The sequence below is a fragment of the Pipistrellus hanaki genome, assembly GCF_964339955.1.
Source record: "Pipistrellus hanaki genome assembly, chromosome: 19".
NCBI lineage: Eukaryota > Metazoa > Chordata > Mammalia > Chiroptera > Vespertilionidae > Pipistrellus > Pipistrellus hanaki.
Window position 1 is genome coordinate 11686638 of NC_140521.1, and position 16610 is coordinate 11703247.

The 16610-nt window shown below is 60.9% G+C and overlaps 1 protein-coding gene across 4 annotated transcripts in view; it reads right to left on the minus strand.

Annotated features, from left to right (window-relative positions):
- KIRREL3 (kirre like nephrin family adhesion molecule 3) overlaps nucleotides 1-16610 on the minus strand; it is a 442298-nt gene that overhangs the window by 8732 nt on the left and 416956 nt on the right. The window contains exons 7-13 of one of the 4 annotated variants that reach the window (XM_084867577.1): nucleotides 16501-16606; nucleotides 12063-12211; nucleotides 10772-10899; nucleotides 9888-10014; nucleotides 5361-5461; nucleotides 2684-2882; nucleotides 1252-1287 (exon numbers count right to left, since the gene is read on the minus strand). In XM_084867577.1, coding sequence (XP_084723703.1) covers nucleotides 1252-1287; nucleotides 2684-2882; nucleotides 5361-5461; nucleotides 9888-10014; nucleotides 10772-10899; nucleotides 12063-12211; nucleotides 16501-16606 — 846 coding nt within the window. The remainder of the gene's footprint in view (nucleotides 1-1251; nucleotides 1288-2683; nucleotides 2883-5360; nucleotides 5462-9887; nucleotides 10015-10771; nucleotides 10900-12062; nucleotides 12212-16500; nucleotides 16607-16610) is intronic. The other 3 variants (XM_084867579.1, XM_084867578.1, XM_084867580.1) reach the window with 3 other exon arrangements.

Consider the following 16610-nt stretch of genomic DNA (forward strand, 5'->3'; position numbering starts at 1 on the left):
CTTGGAGTGCCTTGGTCTTGTCTCAGCGGAGCTCAGAGCCCAGCTGTGAAACCAGAGAACCAGGGAAGCCCATTCTGCCTCTGGCATCCTGTGAGCCACCTGTCCCCCAGCTGTTTGCAGCTGGAAGGCACCATCTTATCTGGAGCAGGAGGGCAGGGGCAGAGGAGGGCCTGATGGAGGCCAGCAAGGGGGCTGGAGGGTGGGGTGGGTGGCATTCCTCTGTCTGGCCTCCTGCAGTCTGGCCTCTGCCCGCTGAGCTGGTTGTCCTTTCCTGGACACAGCACCCCTCCGATGTTCCCCAGAGAGAGAGGGACTGGAGGGAGGAGCCGCCCTCCCATTCAGCCTCCTCTTCCTCTGAGGAGGCGGAGTCCCAGCCGGGAGGGGGCAGGGACCTGTGGGTGAGGTTAGGCAGATGCATATGGGATAGAAACGGCAGGAGACACCATGGCCAGCACCAGGAGGGGCTCGGAGGGGCTTGTGGGGGGACAGCAGGAGGCTGATGACTTGGTCCTGAGCTGGCCTGTGCCCCACTGACGCGGGCTGAAGGAACTGACCGGCCCCAGCTCCTTCTGGCCCAGCGAGGTGGGGGATCAGGTTTGCAATGCCCTGGTCCTCTTTGCTGGGTTTCTGCTTGGGGAGGGGCGGGGGGGGGCGGGGGCATTTCCTGTGGGGCCCAAGACAGAGCAGCTCAACCCAGGGACCCTGACAGCCACTCTGGGGCCAGGTGCCTGGGTGGAGGGAGGTGCCTTGTGGTGGGACAGCGCCCCGGGGAATGGCAGGTGTGGGAGCAGGCAGCCACGAGCAAGCATGGATTAGCATGGATGGCGCAGGGTACAGCAGGCTGGGGGCCCCGGCCCCCGGAGGCCCCTGCTGAGCTGGTGATGATGTGAGAAGCTGGAAGGGCAGGAAGAGATGGAGAGAGAGGGAGGCTGCCCCACAGGGCAGGAGCCAGGGCTTCAGAAGGGAAGGGATGGGAGGAACAGAGCAGAGGGCACAGGTGCCTGGACCCTGCAGCAAGCAGACTGTGGCTCTGGGGGCCGTGGACTAGGAGGCTGGCGTCTGGGGTTCCTTGACCCGTGTGGCTGGGAACCCCTCTCCCTGCTGCTGCCATTGCACTGACCCCTGGAGACTGGGGAGGGCGGAGAAGTTAGCCGCCTGCACAGACCTCCCTACTCCCTTTGGGGCCCCTCCCCCGCTAGCCCTGAGGACCCTCTCCCCCGACCCAGGGAGCTCTCGTGTCTCCTTCCATACCTGCTTCCAGCCCGGCTCCCGACTTCATTTCCGAACCTGTTTGGAAATAAAGCAAGCGTCCACAGCCAGGGCCTGGCTGGGCAGGTGGGGTGGGACTGGGGGGAGGGCCGCCACCTGCAGGGGTCTGGGGTGAGGGGGCTCCCTCCTCAATCATGCCCTCGGGACTCCCCAGTAGACCCAGGCCATCCCAGCTGAACTCAGAGAGACTTAGAGACTCGAGGGGAAGGGGCCAGAGAGAGAAGTCAAGGCTGAGTGGGGTGGGGGGGGAGTGGGGGGTCTGAGAAGGGGGTGAGGGGGAGCATGGGGGGGTGGGGGCACCGAGGGGAAGGCATGGAGGGGAAGCAGCAGGCACTGGAGGTTCGGGATGACGTGTGGATGATGTTATGCAAAGTATGTGCAAAGCATGATGCGAAGCAGCACCGGTGAGGGGAGCGGTGTGAGGAGACGCTGGGACCCACAAGGTCCTGGGGCCCCAGGGCCCAGCGGGGACCACCTGCTTGGCACAGAGCCTTTGCCAGGGCCTGACAGCCTTTGGGGGGGGAAGACTTAATCTTGGAGGGGTCAGAGAGAGCCAGGGCTGAGGCCCCCTGGATGGCCCTGGCAGAGGGGCAAGGTCTGCAGCCCATTCAGGACCCCGTGTGCCGCGGCTGCGCCGAGCGCCTCCGGACCCCACTCTGTGCACCCTCCCCCCACGTGAGGCCTTGGAGAATGGAGTTCATGACCAGGGGCTGGGCAGTCTGCACCCAGGGTCACAGTGAACTTACCCCCTCCCTCCTTCTCTTCTTCCTCCTCCTCTTCCTTTTCTTCTTCCTCCTCCTCCTCACCTCCCCTGCCCCCTCCCTCTGAGCCCTTCTGCCCAGAACAGCCCCCTAACTGCCTCCTGCTTAGCCCCTTGGTCCAAGTGTCTCCCATGCCCCAGGGGAACTGCAGAGGGTCTGGGCTCCCCACCCAGTGGTTAGGGAAGCTCCGTCGCCTCCCTTTCGCTCAGCTTGGGTGCCTCTGGGGGACTTTGGGGTGTCTGGCCTGGCTTGTCGTGGTACCTGGCTAGGCCAGGTTCCTCAACCACACATCCACCCTGGGTCTCCCCGTGTCCCGCCCAGTGATGCAGGCTGCCCCCTCAGTGGATCACACAGGATGTCAGACCAGGTAAATGCTGAGCGCTGGCCAGTGGGGCCTTTAGAAGGTGCTGGCGGCTCAGCATGGCCATGAATGTGGCTCGCTCTGGGGTCCCTTTCCCTGAAACCTCACCCTGACAGGCCACCTCCCTGGGCAGCTTCCTACCCCTCCCAAGGCTGCGGGGCCGGTGAGAGGAACACTGTGTCCGGTCCTGTGTCCTACCCGCCGGCCGGTAGCCTCAGTAGGCCTTCTGTGCCCCCAGGGCCTGGGAGGCCTGGCCCGGCCCTGCCCCGGGGCGGGCGGGTCCCCGGCCCACCTTGCTCCTTGAGCCGGATGATCTCGGTGTCGGAGCCGAAGCTGTTCCAGGCGGTGCAGTTGTAGATGGTCTGGAAGTCGGCCCGCACGATGTTGCTGATGGTCAGCGTGGAGATGACGCCCTCCTCCGTGCTGACCGTCTCCACCGTATAGCGTCCCGACGTCCCCGACTCCAGCACGTTCTCCTTCCACGACCAGGCCTGCCCGGGGCGCCAGAGTCAGGAGGGGGCCCTGCCTGGGCCTCCCGCGTGGGGACCTTGAGCTGCAGGGCTGGTCTTGCCAGGCTCACGGGCATGCCCACTGTCACCAGCCCTGGCACACACACACACGTGTACACGCACAGCCAACACACCGCAGAGGTGCATGTACCAGGCACACACAACATAAGCCACAGTACATGCGCACGGTGCCCCACCCTATCCCACACAGGGTCAACGGGTGCACACACACACACACACACACGTACATGCACACATGTACATGCATCTGGGCCACCTCAGCATCGGCCCTGGACCCCTCTCCAGGCCAGTGAGAGAGTATGGGCAGTGACAGGAGCCCCCTGGACTGGCCTGAGCCAGTTCTCCCTGATGCTCCCACCAGCCTGGCGCTGCCCCCTGGTTGCTGGAGGCAGAGGCCCAGCCCAGAGAGGTTGACTCTAGTTTTGTTACTTTATTTTTTTTTTAACCCTCACCCAAGGATATTTTCCCCCCCATTGATTTCTTTTTAGAGAACATAGATGGGAGGGAGTGTGAGGGAGGGGGAAATATTGACATGAGAGAGACTCATCGATAGGCTGCTCGGGCACGTATGGGATTCAGCCTGCAACCAAGATACGTGCCCTGGACTGGGAATTGGACACAAGGCCCTTTGGACCGCAGGGGGGGGGGGGGGGGGGGAGGGGGCGGCGGTCTCACCGCTGAGAGGAACTGGCCAGGGCTGGTTTAGTTACCTTCGTGTCAGTCAGGTCTGGACACAACTATGTCCTGAGAGCTGTGACCACCTGAATCTAGCCAGGTTTCTAGGGGTGATGGCAGAATTTCCCCCGAGCTGTTTCACGCCCTGTTTGCTCAGGTTCCTGAGAATGTGGTCCTGCAGGTAGGACCGTGCTCCGAGGGGGGCCCGGGAGCGGAGCAGCTGCTCAGGCCCCGCACTTGACTTTCTCGGTCGTGGGCTGTCCTGTGACTTGTGGGATGTGCAGCAGCTTCCTGCCTCCTGTCAGAGCCAGCAGCACTCTCCAGGGTGACACCCACAGTGTGTCCAGGAGACAACACGCATCCCCTGGGGCCAAAATCTCCCCCTGAGAACCCACCTCTGGCTGGAGTTAGACTCTACGCAGAAGAAGACTGAGTATGTGCAAGAGTGAAGGGGATTGGCGACAATGGGTGTGTGTTGTGCTTATAATTAAAAAAAAAAAAAAGGGCCCTAATTGGTTTGGCTCAGTGGATAGAGCATCGGCCTGTGGACTCAAGGGTCCCGGGTTCCATTCCGGTCGAGGGCATGTACCTTGGTTGTGGGCACATGCCCAGTGGGGAGTGTGCAGGAGGCAGCTGATGGATGTTTCTAACTTTCTATCCTTTTCTCTTCCTCTCTAAAAAATTATATATATATATATATATATATATATATATATATATATATATATATATATATATATATATATATTTTTTTTTTTTTTTTTTAAAGGGTGCTGGGAACAGGGAGGCGTAGGTTCTACGTGTGAATTCTTGCAATCTTTGTGTGAGTCTTTCAGTGAGTTAACGAAATGCCCGAGAGAGTGTGTAAGAACAACACCCCCCTAGAAATACCTCCTGTACGGGGTGGCACCCCAAGTGGGTGCCGCCTCAGTGCCCCAGCCGGGCACGGGCCCCCAACCTCCCTGGCACTACTGGACCACGAGAAGTACAACTGCCCCTGGGAGTTGGCCCGGAGGACCCTCCTCAACCTTTGGCTTCCCAGCCACAATCCCTGCCTCGCCTCCCCCAGTGTTGCTCAGTGTTCACCCTCCTGGGTATGTGCCTGGGCTTCCACCGCTTCAGGCGGGCGGGGGCACAAGGCTCCCTGTCACCACGGCCAGTGCCCGGAGGGGTAGGCGTGGATGGGGCTGCCTCCGCTGCACTGCGTGGAGATTCGGCTAAGAAAGGGGGTGATGGGGGAACAAGGATGTTTTCAGAGAGGAAACTTGGTGCATGAGGCAGCTTCCATTCTCCATGACGGAGGCCGGGGGGGGACTCTGGAGGCTTGGAGAGGGATTTGACACTATACACTGCACTCTGCGTAGGACTTGGCCAAGACCTTAAACCCAGGAGGGTGTAGAAATCATGTATTTTTCTTTTCTTCCTGCTCCCCCACTTATTTCCCTGTTCCCCCACTTGCTCCCCTGCCCCCAGGATGCAGAATTCTGTTAGAACTACCCATGCCAGCGCCCAGCTCCAGGGCAGGGAGGTGTGAAACACACTTGCCGATGGACCCTGGCAGGACAGCCTGCTCTGCAAGAGGAGACCGCCTGCCTGTGACGTTTATCCTCCTGACGCCTCTCCAGGACAGCATGGGGGAGTGATTTCCCGGCGGGCTGGGCGGGCAGGCCGAGGAGAGGGCGCCCAGGTGTGGCTGACTCCCCGGGCGGGCGGGCGCCCACAGCTGTGGGCCGTTGTGATCCCCTCCCCACCCTGAGCACTCACAATGCGGTCCGGCGGCGGCGTGCTCCGGATGAAGCACTTGATCTGGCCCTTCTCCCCGTGGAGGGCGTGCTGGGTCTGGGTGCTGGAGATGATGGGGGGGCCTGTGGGGGAAACAGATGGCGTCAGGGGTTCGGGAAGGACAGGTCCTGAAGGCTTGTGGGAACCAGGTGAAGTGCAAGCATCCGTCACGGAACCTCTTCCGGGGCCATGAGCCGATGCTTCTGAGTCAGAAGGCCCAGGAGACATTGCAGGGGTTCAGAGTGAGTCACCCTTACATGTGCTCCTGTGGAGTGTGGGCCCCAGAGGAACTTCCTTCTCCCCTGAACTACCGGTAAGAATTTACATGAGGGGCCTTCCCTATAATGAGACATTGTCGGAGTTTGCATTTCTGACCTACACTGAGTGGCCAGATTATGATGATCTCTGAACACATAATAATCTGGCCACTGTGTGTGTGTGTGTGTGTGTGTGTGTGTGTGTGTGTGTGTTAGAGGCCCGGTGCATGAATTCATGCATGGGTAGGGTCCGGCCAGCTTGACCAGGAGGAGGGGACATGGGCCATGGGCAGTTGGCCGGCCTGCCTGCTGGTCGAAATCCTGGTCAAGGGAACAATTTGCAAGTTAGACTTTTAGGATATACACTGAGTGGCCAGATTATTATGCGTTCAGAGATCATCATCATCCAGCCACTCAGGGTACATGCACAGCAGGGCAGACTGAGGATCTGCTGCTCTTACCGTCCTGCCCTGACCTCCCCCTGCAGCCCCAAGGTGGCCCGCCCTACCTTCTCCTTAGCTCGGGGTGCCATGTTCACCTCCTTTTAACCCTCTGTCCCTCTCTCATGCATGTGGAGTTCCCTTATGTATGTATGCAATTAAATGAGGTTCTTATCTCTTGTTAATCTGTCACAAATGGACTCGAGTACTCCACCAGCTAAAACAACCAGATGGGAGACCGGGTGTGTTGGGGGGGGGGGACACACACACGACACACTCCTTTACTCCACAACAGAAATGACTGTGGGAAGAGGTGGGAGTGTTGGGACCCCAGGAGCGAACGGATGAAGTGCCAGCCAGCACAGAGGAAAGAGGGTAGTTCTAGCTGGCGGACAGGGAACGGGAACGCTTTGTGCAGGAGGTGGTCAGCCTGAGAAGGGAGTGGGGGGCTGCCAGGAGGAAGGGTATAGCAGTGCTAACGGAGTGGGCACCTCCGCCTTCGCCCTCTGTTCCAGTGCAAGCCGTTTCCTCAGGTCTCCAGTAGAGGGCGCGCTTGCCTAACAAACCGGGTATCCTGGGCAGGGCCCAGCTTCCAGGGAGAAATGGTGTGTGATGTTGAAGGGTTCTGAAGGAATCTCCCTGCAGAGGCACAATGCCTTCCTCTCACACAGGTCTCAGGAGATCCCTGTGAGACCCTGGCTCCAAAGCTGATCCCTACATCTTCTCACCCAGCTTGTGCATGTGTGTGTCCACGTGTGAGCACGTGTGTGCATGCATGTGTGCTTGTGCACGTGTGACAAGGCACGGTCTTGGAGTCCCTGTCTCCCTGGCTGCATCCGACAGCCCTAGCGAGTCTACCTGAAGTCCAGCAGTGCTTCTGGTCTCGTCTGCCTCTTATCTATCCCCAGTCTCCTGGCGGATGCCCGCCGGGCCTGGCCCACGGGGGAGTGGCTAGCTAGCCGGTCATATCTGCAGCCAACTCCCTGGCTGGGTGGGCAGTGGAAGCCGGGGGTAAGAGGGTGGTGGCCCTTGTGCCCTCTTCCCAATCCTTTGGGTAGAGGCCAGGGCTCGGGTGGCAGGAAGCGAGGGAGGCAGTTGGAGAAAGGGACCTCGGCACAGGTAATGCGATGCTGCCGGGAACACAACAAAAACCCGCTGCCAACGTAATTGCTGTTTATTAGTCGCCTTAATTAAACCGGATTTGCATTTCTATGAGTAGCTCTCAGCCGAGGGGGGGGGGGAAAGCGATTGGGAGACACTCAGGTGACTTACTGAGCTCAGGATGCAAATGGCTTGGAGCTGGGGAAGGCAGATGTGGGGGGACCCTCCAGACGAGGGGTTCCACACTCAGCTGGCTGTATGAGTGGGCTAAGCCCTCGGCACCCGCCGGGAAGAGGCAGGAGGGCCGGGCGGTCCGGGGCTCCACCGGGCTTTGTGCCGCGGCTGGGATGGGAGTGATGAAACCAGAACACTGCTTCCCCTCCTCCTCCCAGGAGCTAAGCATCCCAGGGGGGGGAGAGGTGCGGGGGGGGGGGGGGAGGGCGAGGGGAGGGATGAGGGACGCCTATCTGGCAAACGCGTCTGTTAAAGGGCTTCGTAAAAGAAACCGGAGCTCAGAATCCAGGTGGATGGGGTTGAGGGAGTCACCGCGCAGCTGTCCCACTGCTCGCCTCCCCTCCCTGAGATCCCGGAGTGAGCAAAGCAGCCGGCACCTGTGCCCGCCGACCCCCAGAGGGCAAAGGCTGGAGGTGCCAGCGGCTGGGATTTGTTCTGAAGAAAGCCCCATCCTCCCGCCCAGTTCAGGCCCCTTTGCCGGGGGCTGCACCGCCCCTCCCCGCTGGTCTGCAGGAGCCCCTGCCTCGGCGGCTGGCAGGCTCCTCTCTCTGGCCACTTCCTCCACCCCCTCCTCCTGGCGAGATGCCCCTCGTTCAGCAGCAGCAAACAGCTCGCTTGCTGCACTCCCATCTCTCCCCTGGGGCATTCTCTTCCTGGCCACCCAGGGGGGCTCCTGCAGGACTGGAGGCGGGAATGGGGGCTGGAGGGGGGGGGGGGTCGGGGGGCGGGGAGAAAGCCAGACCCTGGAAGGAGCAGATGGACTCCCGGGCAGACGCCCAGGCCCAGGCTGGGGTGTCCCATCCCAAGATGTGCGTTACCTCCCCAGAAAACCACTTCACATCTCTGCTGGGAATCCCCGAATGTCTGAAGGGACCCTGCGTTGTCAGTCCCTCCTTGAGTCACCCCGGTTCCCCCAGAAACAAGGAGGCTCCTGTCAAAGCTTCAGGCTTGGGGGACCCCCCGGAGTCTCTCTGAGTCAGAGGGTCGAGTCATGGGCCAGCACTGCCCAGCGCCCTCCCAGGGCTGGCATTGGGGGTTGGACCAAGGCCTGGCACCGCCTGAGCTGAGTGTCAGACCCAGAGCTGCTGGCAGGAAAAGGCTGCCGCCTGTTGCCATGGATACACGGAGGCGCCACCAGATGCTGTTATTTTTAGCCCTGCGGTGCCCGTTTGCTGGTGGCGTCCTAGGGGCACACGGGAAGGCAGGAGGGCCCCGAGGCAGGGCTCTGACCGGCACAGGTGGCCCGGGAGCACGCAGGGGTCTGGGTGGGTAACCCCGTTCTGGGGGGACTGCCATAGCCCGTGGGGTCATGGAGAGGAAAGGAAACAGATGGAGGGGGCCGGTTAGTGGGGACATTAGGGGGGAGGGTGGCTAAGGGGGCACTGAGCTGGTTAGTTTTCTAGCAAAGCAGACGCATCCATGCAGCTTCCTGAGTGGAGATGAAGCCACCTGGGACTCGGCTCAGCCCTGGCAGACGGGGGTGGGGGGAGGGGGGAGAGCAGGCTTGCAAGGCCCCCCCCAGGGCATGACAGACCCGAAGCAGGACACCAGGAACCTGGCGGTGGGAACTTTGGAAGAGGCACAGGGACGGGCCTTAGTGTTTCTCACCCTCTAAACCACCTGGGGTTCCTGGCCGCGGCCCCGGCTGCCTCACAGCAGGGACCCTGAATCTCTGTCCTGGTGCCACCACCGTGGTGGGCCAGCCAGGCCCGGTCTCAGCCCCGTCCTCTATAGTAAGATGACCAGATCATCCAGATTTCTAACAGTTTTTCCCCGCGTCCCGCGGCGTTTGAAAAAAGTCCCGATTTTTGGAAAGATTGGAAAGATTCTTACCAAAAATCGGGACTTTTTTTTAAAACGCCGCGGGAAGCGGGGAAAAATTGTTAAGAAATCTGGACAGTCCCGCCAGAAGCGGGACGATCTGGTCACCTTACCCTACAGGCTGCATGTAGCAGTCACCCGGTGCCTCCCGCTGTGTCCTGGGGAGGCATGAAACCTCTCCTGCTGAAGTGGTTTTTATATGCACCCAGGCACCTCCCAGCCCCTTAGCGGGGACCCCCTCCCTGCCTCCCAACTCCCCCCGCCCCCAGCACTTGGTCTCGTCCAGGGTGGCTCCATTGCAATGGGAAGGGGCCAATCCGGAGCCCAGAGACACGCCCTGAATTCCTGCCAGGGCCGAGGTCAAGGTAAAGGATGGGTATGGCTTTGGCTGCCCAGTGACCCCTGACCCTTCTTTCCTGGCCAGGACAAAGCTCGTCGGCTACCACTTGCAGGGCCGAGACCCTCAGGAGAGAAAGAAGGAGAGAGGTGTCTGGGCTCCAGCACAGACTCTGCACCCATAGTTGGGGGTGATGGCAAGGCCCAGAGCAGATGACAGTCCGTGGGTCACTGCCTGGGACCCAGACACCTTGGGTCCCTCTCCTCTCCCTCCCCTCTACCCCCCACCCTGGCAGGAGTGTGTGGGTGGGGGTTCTTACCATTGACAGTCAGGGTCACCTCTCGCTCCCCGGCCCCCACCCGGGGCACCACGGCTCGGCACACGTACTTCCCAGCATCCTCCTGGCGGACGGCTTTGAGGGTCAGGGTCTTCTCGTTGCTCAGGACCTAGGAGAATCGGGGAGCATCAGACACAGAGAGTGGGGGAGGGCAGGTGCTCTCTGTCTTTCGGAACCAGAGAGTCCTCGGACAGGCCTGGAGAAAGCCACACGTGTCCGGCATCTCCGTAAGAACAGGGCCAGGGGTGGAGCGGGGGGGGGGGGAGGGGGGGGAGGGAAGACCCTGCAGGTGGGGGGGGGGTCCACACCACAGAGGGTGGGAGGCAGCCCTGGAGGTGGGGTGCGGAGTGAGTGAGGAGGAGGGGGACGCCGGAGCATTGACCCTACAGCTGACCTTTGCAGGCCCCCAGACCTGCCTCTGCCAGTCACTTCCAGGATGGCTTTGGGGTGTGGTTTGGGGGGTAGGGGAGAAAAGAAAACACAGGCTGGCTCCGAGTCGGAGTCCTGGCTTCTGCCTCCCCACCTCCCGCCAGCTCTGGCCGGTCCTCCGGAGACACGCTCCTTTGTACACCGAGGAACAGGCCATCTTAGCAGAGGCACAGAGAGAGCAATGAACCCAAACGCTAACGGGTGACAACTCTGTGCCTCTCACTCCCAGGGTGTGGGTGACCCCCAGCTGTTCTTCCCAGGGTCACGGCGGGAAACCCACAGCGGCTGCTCCTGTGAAGGGCCGAGGAGGTCCCTGTGGGTACCTGGGGAGTCTGACACCCCAATATAAGAGTGACAGGGCCCCGGAAGGCAGAGCCCCCGGGACCGGGGTCCCCCACCCCAGGCAGAGGCCCCCAGGGTCTGAGCTGTGGACTCACCACGCCGGAGCCCCGTTTCATCCAGACGATGGTCAGGGAGGGGTTCCCGGTCCAGGCGCAGCTGAAGACGGCCTCTGAGCCCAGGTCCACGAGCAGTGACTGGGGCTCCGATGTTATCCGGGGCCCGACTGTGGCCGGTAAGGGACAGACAGGGCGCGGTGGGCCGGGGCTCTGGGGACCGCTTTGCGGCTGCCTCCCTTCCCCCATATGGTGCCTGGGCTGCCTCAGCGGGCGCCAGCCCATGCCCTCACACTTCCGTCCCCTGCCCTGGGGCCTCGGGTCAGGGATAAGGGAGAGGCCCGCCCGTCTGGACTCGGACAGCACCAGCCGAGGAAAAAGGTTCCGGCCCCTTGTGCCTAGATATGCCTTCAGGGCACTCCCATCCCCTTCCCCCACTCTGTCCTGGTCCCAGGAAGCCCCCAGCCCAAGGTGCGGGTAGAGGGGCCTTCCTCCTTGGGCCTAAAGACTTCATGGGCCTGCCCTCAAGTCCAGTGGCTGCTCCCTGAGCCTCCGGGCCCCACCAGGGGCTCTGAGCTGTGGCACGGAGTGGCCAGGCGTCTCCCTGGAGTCCCCACCTCTGCTCTCGGGCTGTCCTCGGTCCTTGGGCTTCCCAGCCTCTTGTTCGAGCCCCATGGGTTGCCCTGCTAAGTTGGGGGGCTAACGGAGGCTCTTCTCTGCACCCCCTTCCCCTGAGCCTCCTGCCCACCAAGCCTAGCCCTGAGCGAGAACGACGATGAACTTTCAGGCATCGGACAGAGGGTGTGCAGGGTGCGGTTTTCTGGGAGGGAGCATGAAATCTGGGGTTGGGTCGGGAGCTGGATGAGCCCTGCAGGTGTGGGAGGGAGCACAGTGCTCAGCTGAGTCAGGGGAGGCGGGTAGAGGGGAGGGTCAGATGCAGAGGAAGTGTGGGAAGGGGCTTTAAGGTTAGAAAGGGCCGTGGAGGAGCGAATGGTCATCGCTGTGATGCACCCAGCTGCCCATCGGCTGGGCGGGCTCTGCCAGGCCCCTGGTGGGGGAGGGCCAGCTCGGGGGTGGGGGTGGGGGCCCTGAATGGGAGGGGCAGGCTGAGGGGACGGGCAGTGATTTGCTTGGAGCTTGCTCTCAGGTCTCATCCTGCCTCCACACGAGGAGACTCTGCACAGGGCACAGCTCCGTGAGCTGGCGAGGCGAGGTGAGGCAAGGCACGCCTTGTGCCGGGGGCCAGCACCGGTCCCTGGGCCCTGAGCAGAGACCCGCCCCCCCCCCCCCCCGGGCCCGCGCCTCCAGGGGAGCCCCCAGGCCGGGCACTCACAGTAGACGTCCACGGTGCGGCTGATGTTGGTGCTGCCCAGGGCGTTGGTCACCTCGCAGGAGACGGGCTCTGAGAAGTAGGTGTAGTCCACGGCCGTGCGGTACACCTCGCCTGACGCCTCCTTGATGACCTGGCCGCGCTTGGCCCACCTGCAACGCAGGCCCAGGGGCTGTGGTGGCCGAGGTGGCCGGGGTGCCCCTCCCGCCGGGGGGAGGGGGCAGTTCTCTGGGAGCCGGGTCTGGGGCAGGGGGGCAGCCCCTGTGGGTCCTTCGGGGGAACTTTCCAGGCCGGGGAGCGGTGGGTGGTGCCGGGGGCGGGCTTCGGTCTGAAGGTCACCAGGCAGGTGGCCAGGGGCACTGGCCGAGTGGGTTATTCTGGAGGGAGGAGGTCTGGCTGTCTAGTCGGTCAGCCATCTGGCTGGCTAGGCGATGGATACCACACTGTCAGTCCTCAGACAGCGTGGCCACGCGCTCTGAGCCTGTCAGGGACCCTGTCCTGGCCACATTGGAAAAGAAGGAGGAGGCGAAGTCTGAGACCTCAGAGGCCCAGGTGTCATGGTGTGTGCCCACACCTGCAGGCATGACCCTCCTCAACACCCACCCACACACACACACACAGAAACGAGGCTCCTGGAAGTCAGGGTCCACGCAAGGTGAGAAGCTGAGGGAGAGGGATGAGCAGGGCTCCCTACCACCCCTCCCCTCGGCCAGGTCTCTCAGCTCTCCTGTCCCGGCTCCTGTCCCCAGAGCAGGTCCCCTCACAGTGCCCCTCTCTCCCTCCCACCCGCCCCATCCCCAGGGGTGACACTCGCTCTTTTTTCCGTGCAGTTTCCACCCTCCCTCCCTCCCTTGTCTCGCTCCTCGAAGGCCTCGGCTCCATCTGTCCTGGTTTTGTCAGGGAGGCAGGAGGCAGGCTGTGCTGGCTTCTTCATCAGCCAGTCATCCGACCAATCATAGCCAGCCGAGAAGGGGAGGGGAGGGGGGACCGAAGAGCCTCGGGGCTGTCTGGGTCCTGGCCCTGGACCGCAGAGCACTGTGTGGGCCAGGGACCGGGCAGCCCCTGCCCCGGGGGGCAGTGCTGAGGTCCTCAGAGGGTGTGAGTGCGTGTACGTCCGTGGGGCTCTCCCTCTAGTCTCCAAGGAGGACAAAACTCACTTTAAAATCACAAAGCTTCCCTAGCTGGGTTTGGCTCAGTGGATAGAACGTCAGCCCACAGACGGAAGGGTCCCGGGTTCGATTCCAGTCAAGGGCACGTACCTTGGTCGCAGGCTAGATCCCTGGCCCTGGTCAGGGTGTGTGTGAGAGACAACCAAATCCACGTGTCTCTCCCACACCACTGTTTCTCTCTCTGTGTCTCTCCCCACGCCTTTCTACTCTCTCTAAAAATCAATGGAAAAAATATCCTCGGGTGAGGATGAACAACAGAAATAAATTAAAAAATCACAAAGCTTCCGGCTGGCTCCTCCTGCAGTTCAAGCCCAGTGCTGACAGATCCTTTGGCCCCCACCACTGTCAGCCTGTGCCCACGAACCCCTGTGCCCACAGCACCCCTGCTGGCCCTGCTTGCACCCCACTTCCTCTCACTCCCAGCTCCATCCTGGGGCCACCGAGGCCCGTCCTCTGCGCTTCCTTCCCCACATCGGTCTCCTGCCCAGCCCGGCTCTCCAAGCCCGGAGAGTGCCATCCCCCAGGCTGGCACCATGTGGTTCTTATTGCGAATTAATATCGGGTAATTATTAAGAACACGATTAATAAATAACAATTATCGTTTTAACAACGGAGCCATCCGTGCTCCCTGAGAGCTTAAGGAGCTTCCCAACAAACCATTATGAGTTATTCATGAGTCACTTCAGTTTCCAACTTTAATTTAATGACCCGACTTAATTGGCACTGCCCCTGCCGGAGGCGGGTGCATCGAGGGATAAACGGGACGCGTGACTGGGGATCTGTGTCCAACCCCTACTCCTCCCGCCGGGCTGGAGCGAGGGGGTCGGGGCGGGACCCAGGCCGCTGTGCGCTGGGGGGGGAGGCTGAGGAAGCCGGATCCATCCTGAGGCGTCCTCAGGACTTTTGGCTAACCAGGCCACGGGGAAGGGGACAGATAAGGACAAGTGCCCACCTGCAGGGAACCCCCAGGCCCACCTGACAGCTCCCCCCGACTGTGACCCACAGGGTTGGATGGAGATGGGGCAGACACCCCGAGCCCAGGGCAACCCACATGGTCTCTACCTGTACGCCTGCTTGTTCCTTTGTTAACTTTTTAGTTAAAAAACAACCACTTTGTGCCGAAACCAGTTTGGCTCAGTGGGTAGAGCCTCAGCCTGCAGACTAAAAGGTCCTAGGTTTGATTCCGGTCAAGGGCATATACCTTGGTTGCGGGCACATCCCCAGTAGGAGGTGTGCAAGAGGCAGCTGGTCGATGATTCTCTCTCATTGATGTTTCTAACTCTCTATCCCTCTCTCTTCCTCTCTGTAAAAAAGTCAATAAAATGTACAAAAAAGTATTAAAGAAAACAACAACAAACAAACCACAAACCAACCACTTTGAAAGTATGGGGAAGTTGCAAGAAGAGTGCAAGGAACCGCCTTTCCCCTTTAGCGGTCATTCTCTTGCTGTCTCTGCGTCATGACCCCACCTCGTGTGTACCCTTACACCTGGTCACCATTGTTGTCATCACCGGGGTTCTGCTCTTTCCAGAGGGGGGGCCAGGCCTCAGGATTTTGCTCCAGACTGGCCCCTGGACCTCCTGGGCTGCATGACTCCAGGGATCCCCTAGCCCAGTGCACAGCTAAGCCACACAGGGCAGATGGATTTGCATCTGACTTAAAAATATCCTCGAGCCCTGGCCTGTGTAGCTCAGTGGTTAGAGTGCCAGACCGAGCACCAAAGGGGTTGTTGTGGGTTTGATTCCCGGTCAAGGACATGCACCTTCGTTGCAGCTTCAATCCCAGCCCTGGTCAGGGTGCATGTGGGAGGCAACCAATCCATGTGTCTCTCTCATCCAATCAATGATTCTCTCTCGTCATTGATGTTTCTCTATCTCCCTCTCCCTCTCCCTTAGTCTCTCAAGTCAATAAAAATATATTTTAAAAAATAATAAAAATTGATGGGAAAAAATATCCTCAGGTAAGGATTAAAAAAAAAAAAAAAAATCCTCGAAGGCAAAGACTGTCTCCTGGTTTCTGGCCCCCACGTTGTGTTTCATTATCTGCCCTGCAGGGGGCGATGCTTCGAGTCCAGCCTGAACCTCTGGCTGCCTCTCCGGCCCATTACCTTGGATTCTGCCTCTGTTTGGGGCGGCACTGCCCCTCTGCCGTCCCTGTCCTCCCCCTACACCGGCCAGCATTTCCTCCTCGGAGACCATCAGCCTCTCAGGCCCTGGCGAAGGCTGCAGCTTAACGACCCATTTCCATGGCAGAGAGAGCCTCCGTCAGGTCTGGGCTGGCGGGCAGGGACGGGATGGAGTCAGGGCCACAGTGAGATCCAGGAGGAGTGGAGGCGAGTCTGCCCTTGAGCACCTCTGAGGTCACTCATGGTCTCGTGGATGCCTCATGCGGGGAAGGTACGCAGGCAGGAGGGGCCCAGAGAGGAGCAGCTCTGAGCAGTTACCCCATCCGTCAGCCCGCGTCCCGAGAACAGCACACGCCACACGCTGTGCTGCACGCTGAGCGCCATATGCGACTCAAATAGCAGTGCCTGCCTCAGAGAAGCTCCGTCAGCGGGGACAGAGGAGCGTGGAAGCAGTGGTGCTGTGAGCCAGGGATGCTCTGGGCCACGGGCTTGAGCGGTCCCAGGTGCCTGCAGGACAGGGAGCTGTCCCAGAGCCCCCACCTGCCCAGGTGAGCAGTTTGGTGACGCAAGACCAGAATCCAGATGCTGACCTCACTGGATCCCCTGGATTTTTTAATATATATATATATATTTTATTGATTTCTACAGAGAAGAAGGGAGAGGGACAGAGAGTTAGAAACATCTGCAAGAGAGAATCATCGATCAGCTGCCTCCTGCACGCCCCCTACTGGGGATGTGCCTGCAACCAAGGTACATGCCCTTGACCGGAATCGAACCTGGGACCCTTCAGCCTGCAGGCCGGCGCTCTATCCACTGAGCCAAACCGGTTTCGGCCCCTGGATGGTTTTAACATATTTTTTTCCTGAGCCTCTCTCCCTCTTTTCAGAAAGAAGGGATCACAGAGCTGTCCACACCGGAGGGTGACACCTACCGTCTCCAGTGGAGTGGGAGCGCACCTGTGCGTGAGGGAGAGGGACTCTGCCGGCCAGGGTGTGTGGGTGGGGGAGAGGCAGGCGGGAAGGGGTCTCCACCTGGCTGGGGTGGGTGGGGTCGTGGGGCACAGAGAAGGGGGGGCACCCCCAGTGAACCAGCAGGGTGCCGGGTACCCAGGCCCACAGCGACAGCGTCTGCTCAGCATGGCCCTCACCTGTACTGTGTGACGGCCGGGTTGGCCTTGGCGGAGCAGTGGAAGGTGACCACGTTGTCCTCCAGCACCGGCTGTGGCTCCACCGACAGGTTGACCAGCGGGGGGTCTGC